General features: G+C 48.8%; 1 protein-coding gene across 3 annotated transcripts in view; it reads left to right on the top strand.

Moving 5' to 3' along the window:
- The first annotated feature begins 4,600 nt into the window (after positions 1-4,600).
- Positions 4,601-10,613, top strand: part of LOC140719172 (autism susceptibility gene 2 protein homolog) — a 56,109-nt gene continuing 50,096 nt past the window's right edge. Inside the window, exon 1 of one of the 3 annotated variants that reach the window (XM_073033592.1) lies at positions 4,601-6,718. In XM_073033592.1, coding sequence (XP_072889693.1) covers positions 6,452-6,718 — 267 coding nt within the window. In that variant the 5' untranslated portion in view covers positions 4,601-6,451. The remainder of the gene's footprint in view (positions 6,719-10,613) is intronic. The other 2 variants (XM_073033590.1, XM_073033591.1) reach the window with 2 other exon arrangements.

Here is a 10,613-nt window from a genome sequence, read left to right as displayed (position 1 = left end):
CATGAAACAATACTGTGTAGTTTGAACCATCAGAAAGGTAAGCCATCACTACCTTGGACTCCCAGGTGGAGAGACAGTGGCTGCTTGGCATTGGTGTCATTCCCAACTCTGAATTTATGTGCTACTGGTCTTACACTTATCCATCACGTATTATTACATATCATAATGTGTGATATATAACGTGTGCCGTGTGACAGAAACATTGGGAGAACACCCGAATCAGCTGTTGAACAACAAACAACAGCAGGTTTTCAGTCTTCACCAACGATGACGTGTTTTGATTAAAAGGTTACAGTACACTGTTTTTGTATTTTACTTACCTTTAGCTCTTACGTGAGGTATAAAAAGAATGGATTTAATTACAGGTAAATGTAATGAAAACGGTGAAAAACCACAACCTTTTATTTTTACATAATAACGACGCTAGTCATGTTGCAGTCAAACAACAATCTCTCAGTTAATGTCAGCAAGATCCAAGGAACTGATTGTACAGTTCAGAAGAGGGAATCAGAGAAGACGAGGCTAGATCATTGTTGACATCAGCACATCCCACCAGTTATTTTGTCTGAGGCATCCTTAATTCCTGTAGGAGCTTTCTCATCAGCTGTCATCAGTGTCTTCCTGAAACAATAACACCAGAACGATGGTGTGTCATTGACACTGTAGACTTGCTCTGGAGTTAGATTTTCATCAGTGACAATCTTGGCAAACTCATCAATGCATTTCTCCGCTGCTTCATGATTAGCAGACGCTTTATCACCGCGAATCTTCAAATATTTATTGCGGTGTCTTTTCTTAAATTTCCATAACCAGTGTGCTGAATATTCATAATTGAAGTTTTAGTTTGTTGTGATAGATCTCTGCTTGTTTCATGATCAGCATACTGTTAAGCGGCCAATGTTCACTCCAATGCTGACGAATCCACTCTTTCAATAGATCTTCATTTTCTACTTTATGCAGTGTTTTTCTATTTCCATTGAATTCTGTTCATTACTTTCAGCATAGAACTAAAGTTTGCCCTTCTGTTTCTTCAAGTCATAGATGGTAGATGTTCCAACACCATACTCCTCTGTCAGATGCCTCGCACTTACACCTGCTGTCAAGTTTTTCCAACAACTTGACTTTCTGTGTTATAGATAAACAAATGCTTCTTTTCCTATCCACTATTACCTCTAGGAGGTAACTGAAGGCCTTTTTAACATTTTCAGCAATACCGTTACAGCACAAAGAAGAAGCACAAAACACATAGTAATCACTGTGAGAAATGCTCAGAGAAACCAACTGGCTCCAACGGGTCCCACACAGAAGATGTGAACTTCCTGTGGTGCACAGAGACCTACACATCACCCGGGAATTTTCTATTTGTGGTGTCATGTCAGTGCTCAGATTTCAGAGATTTTCAGATAAGGGGTGTTCAACCTGTACCCATGTCAGTCTGCTGTTTATTCATTCCAACTCAGTGTTCAACACCATCCTACCCTCAGTACTAATCAACAAACTCCAAAACCTGGGCCTCTGTACCTACCTCTGCAACAGGATCCTTAAAATAAAATCTCCTCCTCGTTGACAATCAATACTGATGCACCTCAAGGATGCTTACTTAGCCCAATGCTCTACTCTCTCTATATCCACGACTGTGTGGCTAGGCACTGCTCAAATGTCATCTGTAAATTTTCCGATGGCACAAGTATTGTTGGCAGAATCTCAGGTGGTGACAAGGAGGAGTGAGATCAATCAGCTGGTTGAGTGGTGTCGCAACAACAATCTTAGTGTCAGACAGACCAAGGAATTGATTGTGGACTCCTTGAAGGATAAGTTGAGGGAACACACACCAGTCCTCACTGAGGGTTAGCCGTCTCAAATTCCTGGGTGTCAACATCTCTGAAGATCTATCTTGGGCCCAACATATTAATGCAATTACAAAGAAGGGACAACAGCAGCTATATTTCATTAGGAGTTTGACAAGACTCTCGTAAATGTTTACAGATATACCTTGGAGAGCCTTCTAACTGGTTGCATCACTGTCTGGTATGGAAGCACAGGATCAGAAAGAGCTGCCAAAAGTTGTAAACTCACCCAGCTCCATCATGGACAATGGACTATCGAGGAGATCTTCAAAAGGCAATGCCTCAAAAGGACAGCCTCTAACATTAAGGACCCCCATCAGCTAGGAAAAGTTCTCTTCTCATTACTACTATCAGGGAAGAGGTACAGGGGCCTGAGGACAGACACTCAACATTGTAACAACAGCTTTTCACCCTCTGCCATCAGTTTTCTGAATGGACAAGAACCCATGTACACTTCCACATGTTTTATACCTGTACACTACTTATTTTATAAACTGTATATATATATATATATATTTAAGTAAGTAGTGCATGAAGAGTTGATTCATTGTGTGTATTTATTGTAATTTATAGTATTTTTATTAAGTTTCAGGATGTGTGACAGTGATAGGCCTGATTTGTGTACTGTGAGCAGTTCTGGGCCCCATACCAAAGAAAGGATGTGCTGGTGTTGGAGAGGGTCCAGAGCAGGTTCACGGGAATGATACCGGGAATAAAAGCATTGATGTATGAAGAGCGTATGATGGCTCTGGGCCCGTACTCACTGGAGATGAGAAGAACTGAAAGCTATCAAATATTGAAAAGCTTTGATAGAGTGGACATGGGGGAGAGAAGAATTCAAAGACACAAGGCATAACCTCAGAAGGATTGACCTTTGGAACAGAGATGAGGAATTTCTTTAGCCAGAGAATGGTGAATCTGTGGAATGCATTGCCACAGACAGCTGTGGAGGCCAAGTCATTCAGTATATTGCAAGCAGACGTTAATATGTTCTTAATTGGTAAGGGCATCAAAAGTTACGGGGAGAAGGGAGGAGAGTGGGGTTGAAGGGGTAATAAATCAGTCATGATGGAGCAAACTCGATGGGCCAAACTCTGCACAATAAATTCCAGTCCTAGCTTGGCCAACCTTTGGCTATAATTCAGGACCTCGACATTAAATTCCATCTGCCATTTTCTCAGCTGATCCAGATCCCACTGCAATCTTTGATAGTGTTCCTCACTGTACACTACATCCCCGATTTTGGTGTCATCCGCAAATCTTCTGATCCAGTGTACCACATTCTCATCCAGTCCCACCGGGACTTTGTCAAAGGCCCTGTTGTCCATGTGGACAACATCCACAGCACTTCCCACATCAACTTTCCTAGTAACTTCTGGAAACACAGGACAGTTACCGCTCTCTCACAGAGACACACAGTACAGGCATTTCCCCGCTGGCCATTGAGCGACTGCGCCCCCACGCCTGAGAGAATGGGCACCCTACCTGCTGGAGCTCCTAACCCTCAGACCATGGGACAAGGGAAATGGCGCCGTAGCCGAATTTGACCTCGCTCCGGGTCACAACGGCCAGCGGAACGGGATCGGAGGACCGAACGGGGGGGGGGGGGGGGGGGAGGACAGAGGGCGGGGCCAGCGGAACGGGATCGGAGGACCGAACGGGGGGGGGGGGAGGACAGAGGGCGGGGCCAGCGGAACGGGATCGGAGGACCGAACGGGGGGGGGGGGGAGGACAGAGGGCGGGGCCAGCGGAACGGGGGGAGGACAGAGGGCGGGGCCAGCGGAACGGGATCGGAGGACCGAACGGGGGGGGTGGGGGAGGACAGAGGGCGGGGCCAGCGGAACGGGATCGGAGGACCGAACGGGGGGGGGGGAGGACAGAGGGCGGGGCCAGCGGAACGGGATCGGAGGACCGAACGGGGGGGGGGGGGAGGACAGAGGGCGGGGCCAGCGGAACGGGATCGGAGGACCGAACGGGGAGGGGGGAGGACAGAGGGCGGGGCCAGCGGAACGGGATCGGAGGACCGAACGGGGGGGGGGGGGAACAGAGGGCGGGGCCAGCGGAACGGGATGGGAAGACCGAACCGGGGGGGGGGGGTGGAAGGGAACAGAGAACCGAGATCGCAGGTGCAGGGCTCGAAGATTGTGCGGAGCGTGGTCGGTGGACCGCGCAAAAGTGGAGGGCGGGCGGGATGAGACGACCGAGTTGGGCAGCAGGGCTCATGGTGCCGAGGGGTCTGGAGGACCGAGGGGTCTGGAGGACCAAGAGGACGGGAGGGTGGCGTCCAGTGGGACGTCAGTGTAAAGCCGTCGATGACAGACGCGAACTCGGGCCAATCACCATTGTGACGTCGCTAGAGTCTATGTGATGTTTCAGGTAGGCGGGATTGAGCGTTGTGACGTCACACAGCACGCGTCAATGAGGGATAGATTATGAATATTGCAGCTCAATTTATATTATCCGCCCTCCACCACACCTAACGTCATCACGCCCGTAGCTCCACCTCCACGCCAGTCCAAAGCCAGTTCACCAGTCACCTCCATCTCCCCTCGAACGTCAACACGCCCAAAGGCACCGGAAGCTCTCGCCCCCGCTCCTACGTCATCCAGCCGAGAGCCACCCGTAGCCCCACCTGCCACCTTTCAAACGTCATCACGTCCCGAGTCAACTCGCCAATCACCTATTCAGCCTTTTCTTGTCTCATGACGCCGAGAGCCATCCGCCCAATCACCACTGCCCAGGACGTCATTGCGCTGGGGCCGCTGCCCTCCAGAAGAGGCGGGAGGAGGGAAGGAACTGGTTTCCAGTGAAGAAAGGAAAAGGCGGAGCGAGATCGGGACGTGGGGAGAGGAAGTCGGAGCCGAGCGCGGCGACAGGGAAGCGGCAGCTGCCCCCCGTGACACCGGTTGGTCGGCATTTCTCCCCGTCGGGGGCACCGTGTGGGACGAAGGCGGAGAAGGAGGGCGGCGGGCGCGAGCGGAGCCGCCATCTCGGTGATGGCACCGGAGGCTGCGGGCGGGCCCGCTGGCCTGACGGAGAGCGGCCGGGCGGAGACGGGGACGGCGGCCACCACCAGCGGCAACACCACACGGAAGGCCGAGGACCGGGGCCAGCGAGCCGGCGAATGAAGCGGAGCGGCCTCCATTAAAGGCGCCGGCGCCGCCGAACACACACACACACACATACTTTTCTGTCGGCGGACACTTATTTATTTCCAAGCGAAAACCTTCCTCCCCCCCACCCCAGGACTTTTTTTTTCTTCTTCGCCTCTTCCCAGAAGTTTCCGGACGTTTAATTCTGCCCATGGCAGTAGGAGGGGCGAAGGAGCGAGCGTGTGTGTGAAGGATTTGAACTGATTTTTCTCCCTCCCATCAACATTTTTTATTTTGTTTTATTTTTATTGAGGGGGAAGAAGTTTCCTGGTATCCTAACGTGATATACTTATTGGTCAGGAAAGGAAGAGGAAGGGGGGCGTAGATAACTGCGACTTCGCTCTTGGCCAGGAAGAGGAGGAGGAACAGAGAGATTTCAACTCATTTCCTATCGTACACGGGGGAAAAGAGGAATAAAAAACGGACTGAACTCATTATCTCCCTCCCATTCAACGTGACAGAAGTGATAGAGAAGGGAGAGTTCAAAACATAAAACTCATCGCTGCCTTCCCCATCAAAAGTAACTGGGTGAGGATGAGGAAATAGCTTTCATTCGCTACTTCTGCATCCAAAGTGACAGTGGAAGCAACGGCGAAGTAGGATTAAAAAGGAATTAACGCATTTTCTCTCCCCCCCCCCCCCTTTGAACGTGACAGAGGGGGACAGAGTCAGGCATCAACTCATTTCTCCTCGCCCTATCCTTGTTCGTCTTTAGAGGGGGAGAGTAAACTAAAGAGTCTTTAACTCAACCTCACCCCTTGGAATTCAAAGTGGCAAAGGTTGGCAAGAGAATTGTGTGACTTTGCATCATTTCCACCCTTCCCTATTCAGAGTTAGAAAAGGAGGAGGACTAAAGGCTTCACCTCATCTCTCCCCCCTCCCCTGGGAAAGACAAGGAGCATCCCAGCCTTCTGGTATCTTGCTTAAGACGTCTCTGGGGTTTTGGCATCATTTGAAGTTGGCGGAGGTGTGATCTTTCCCTCACTCGTCACACTAATCATCTGCATTGTAAGGATACTCAAATTCTCATCTGCCGAGCCTGGAGGAGACTGACTGCAACAGAGAGCGTGGGTGTGTGCATGTGATTTATGTTCTCGGTTTTGAGGAGGTCTCGAGAGTCCTGGAGGATACAATTTCCTGGAACGGGGAATCGTACATTTTCTTTTTTGAAGAAGTCTTGTCTTCCCTACCTTCTATTTAAATTAATTCCTTCACAGGAACTTTTATTCCAGGTCCTGTTATTTTGCAACTTGAGTTCTTTATCGCAATAAGTCTTAAAACTGGATTGCACTCTCTGCTAAGACTTTGGCCTAAGTTAATAGACAGGTGGGGGGGATAGTAATACAGCCCCCACCTCTATTTTTTTGAATATTTATATCAGGAGCAGTATTTTAGAGGAACTTTTTTTTAAAGAAGAAATTCTTTTGTTACCAAATAAAGCTACCCATAACCATGGACGGGACGCAGAGATTGGGTAGAAACCGGCGCAGCAGGCGGTCAAGATCACAGAGGGACCGGGAGAGGAAGCTGGCCGGTGTTGCCGGCAGGGACCCCAGGCCCTACACCCCATCCTCCGGCTCGGACCAGGAGCGAGCCGAGGGCCCCTGCTCGTCCCGGCCCCGGCCCCCCAGACGTCGGAGGAGGGAGTCGACTTCCTGCGAAGAGGACATCATCGACGGGTTTGCCATCGCAAGCTTTGTCTCGCTGGAGACCTTAGAGGTGAGAGGGTGCAGGAGTTGGTGAGGAGGGGTGGTGGGGGTGGACAGGGACATCTGTCGTGCTCAGGCCATTGTCATTCACCATCCATCAAGATTTGGAGGTGAGAAGGAAAGGCTTATAGGGTCTCGAGGGGAACTTTTCCACACAGAGTGGTCCGTATGTGGAATGAGCTGCCAAAGGAAGATTTTTAAGATCTTTATTTCTCTCGCATGGATCAGAGAGTACAGTGAAATTGCTTGTTTTGTATCAACGACCAACACAGTCGGAGGATGTGCGCTACCCACGAGTAGCGCCGTGCTCCCGGCGCAGACGTACGGTGGCCTCGGTTTACACGTTTGGAACTTGGGATGAAACGGAAGCTTGTGGTCATGTGGGGAGAAGGTACACACTCCTTACAGGCAGTGGCAGGAATTGGAGCCTGATTCTTGGTGCTGTGTAACATTATGCTAATTGTTACACTAGTGTGAAGTGGTTATCACAAGTCCAAGTGCCTTTTAAAATGTTTTTCTTATACAGGTTCATCAACAGGAATGGTTTAGATCAGAGGTTCCCGTAGACCTCTTGCTTAATGATGTTGGTCCATGGCATAAACCAAGTTTGGGAGCCCCAGATTTATTTTACCGTGGCGATGGGTGTGTAGTGCACCCTGTCAGGGGTGGTGGTACAAACAGATACACTGGGGACAATTAAGAGACTCTTGGGCACATAGCTGAAAGAAAAATGGAGGATTACGTGAGAGGGAAGGGTTAGATTGATAATGGAGCTGAAAGGACAGTATAGCGTCATGGGAGAGGGGTCCGCACTGTTCTGAGATGTGTGGGACAGACAGGCTCTTTTGTACATTACACAGATGGGCTGTCAGCGGTGGTGGTGGAGGCAGATGCGTTAGAGATGTTCAAAGGGCGCATGGGCAGGCAGACAATGAAGGGTTACGGACTGTGTGCAGGGAGACAGGATTAGACCAGGACCACGGTCGGCACACACACTTTGGGCTGAAGGGTTACTCTACTGGTTTTCGAGGCATTGCAGAGGAGGCTTGCCAGAGATGAGGGTGTTATCGTACGAGGTGAGACTGTTGCCTGGGACTATACTCTTCGGAATGCAGAAGAATGAAAAGGGATCTTATAGAGACATAAAATTATAGAACAGTTCAACACAGGAACAGACCATTCGGCCCACAATGTTGCGCTGAACCAGCTAAACAGCCAATCAAAAACACTCAAGCACTAATCCTTCCTTATAAAAGGGACATAAATAGTGACAGGAACTTTCTTTCAACAGGTGAGATTAGAACCAGGGCAAGCTTCAGGGGAATAGATATATTTTGTTATTTAGAGATACAGCACAGTACCAGATTCTTCTGTCCTAACGAGTCTGCTCCACCCAGTCATGCCCACATGACCAATGAACCTACCAACCCGTGGGTCTTTGCAACGTGGGAGGAAACCAGGGTGTTTCAGATGTGGATGAGGAGAAACTGCTTTTCCCAGAGAATGGTCAGTCTGGAATTCTCTGCCCAGGGAAGTAGCAGGTTACCAAATGAAACATATTTGGGACACAGTTAGATAGATTTTTGCTCAGTAGGGGAATTTGAGTATTGAAAAGGCAGGTAGGTTGAGCTGCATCCATGGCTGATCTTATTGAATGGTGGAGGAAATTCGACAGGCCAGATGGCCGACTCGTGTTCCAAGTTCTTAAGTTTTTTGGTCCCCATCTTTTTGTCCAGAGTCAGTTGTACTGTCAGACCAGCTGGTTTGTGCTAAACGAGATCTCAATGTAAGTCAGTCCAATTTGCCCACGTTTGACTCGTATCCCTCAAAACCTGGGGTCCACATACCCCTCAGTTAATGGTAATGGTCCTTTGGGAAAACCCTGCTGTAAACCTTTCCTACAGAATGTAAACCAGCACAGGAACAGTGCCTTCAGATCACAACGCTGTACATGGTAATTCAATTAGTAACTAATGCCCAAATGCATTTGCTCCCAGTGGTGGATATACAGAACATGGACAGTCTAGCTGACCTTTAAACCTACTGCACAATCAATCTAACTCATCCTTCCTATGCAGCCAATTTCTTTCAACTTTGGTTGTCCCTAAAGTTTGTTCACCACCCCGGCATTGCATTCTATGCTAGCAAAAACCTACCTCTGACCTAGTGTCCTGGGAAGAAGGTGCTGGTTGTCTACTCTCTCTATGCCTTCTCCTTCACTGCAAGAGAAAAGCCCTAGCTTGCCCAACTTTTCTTCTTAACACATGCTGTCTAATCCAGGGCGCATCATGGTAGACCTCCTTCGTACCCTCTCAGAAGCTTCCACATCCTCCTAATAATGAGGTAACCAGAGCTGAATACATCAATCTCCCCTGTCACCTCTCCCCTTGAATGTATACTCCCCATTCTCCTGGTATGAGTCAACTGGTCCTCACTGATCAAGATCCCTCATCTACACCAGTCTGACTTATCCTCGTTTGACCCATATCCCTCTAACCAGTTTTATATTACCTCATGGCTCCTGAACTCTCTCCCCTGACTAATGAAGACCAGCCTTGTCCGCCGCCTCGACCACCTTGTCAAATTGAGGGATCTCTGAACGTGGACTCCAAATCCCTCTGCTCCTGCACAATGACTAGAACCATGTCATTCATTTTGTACACTGCCTTCAAATTTCTCTTTAAGTTTCCCCACCCCAGCTTAAACGCATGCTCTTTTGACATTAGGCACCTCTACCCTGACAAATAAGATTGAGGAGAGATTACTTCAAATCATTTAAATCTTGTTGCTCTTGTTCCCTGTGCCCCCACTCATGTTTGTCATACTCCACTGCACTGCCATGTGGATCATAGCATTGTCAGCCATTGTGCTGGTCTCATTAAACATCTGACTAATCCCTCTGCACCTCCATGTCCCTGTAGTGTTCATGTGTGAGATTCAGTAGTAGCTGATATATGACATTTTCACTCTGAGCATTCAGACTCGGGCTGTCTTTGCCTCTGGCAATTTTGTAAACCTTTTACACACACACGTGGATTTTGGGATTCATAGTAGATTTGGTATTTCCACTCTGAGGAATCAGTTTGTGCATCCTATATATTTAGATTGAGTTTTCCCTCAGTCTTAGCGTTCCAGAGAAATCAACCTGAGTTTGTCCAACTGTCTCCTTAAATCAAGGCAGCATCCTGACGAAGCTCTTCTGCACCCTTTTCAAGGCCTCCACATTCTCCCTGTAATGGGATGACTGCAACCTGATGAAAGATTTTTACAGCTGCGGTGTGACTTCCCGACTCCCGTCTTGACTCATTCCCCCCCCCCACCCCCCGACTGATGAAGAGCAGCATGCCACACATTTTTACCGCCCTGCTCTGCAGCCTCCTTCACGGAGCTGGGACCAGGAGCCCAAGATCCCTCTGTACCTCAGTAGGTAAAGAGGCAGTTGATGTTCAGGTTGAGGCCCTTTGGCGCACCATGTCGTGCTGCCCTTTTGTCCTACTCCATAATCAATCTACACTTCCCTCCCACACAGCCCTCTGTACTTCTTCCTTTCATACACCTATCTAAGTGTTTCTCAATGTCCCTAATGTATCTTCCTCACTATCACCCCGGCAATGAGTTCCATTCACTTAGTGCTGTATAAAAGGAAAATTGCCCATGCTTAACTCCAAGCACCTTAAAACAGTCCATGTTCCAGTGCCTTCCTGTGATGAGGTGACCATAATGTCTCCAGACATCCTGGGTTTTTTTCCTACTTTGAACTCGGTCCCCTCACCTGAAATGTATACCCTCTAGCATTAAGACATTTCCAACCTTAGGAGCAGGGGGAAGGGATAGCAGATGTCTGCTCTATCTATGCTTTCCAATGTTGTAAACCTTTATCAGGTCTGTCGTCAGCAACACCAGTC

The sequence above is a fragment of the Hemitrygon akajei genome, chromosome 31, assembly GCF_048418815.1.
Source record: "Hemitrygon akajei chromosome 31, sHemAka1.3, whole genome shotgun sequence".
Classification (NCBI taxonomy): Eukaryota; Metazoa; Chordata; class Chondrichthyes; order Myliobatiformes; family Dasyatidae; genus Hemitrygon; species Hemitrygon akajei.
The sequence above is the reverse complement of the archived record's forward strand: the minus strand, read 5'-3'. Positions and strand labels throughout refer to the sequence as shown.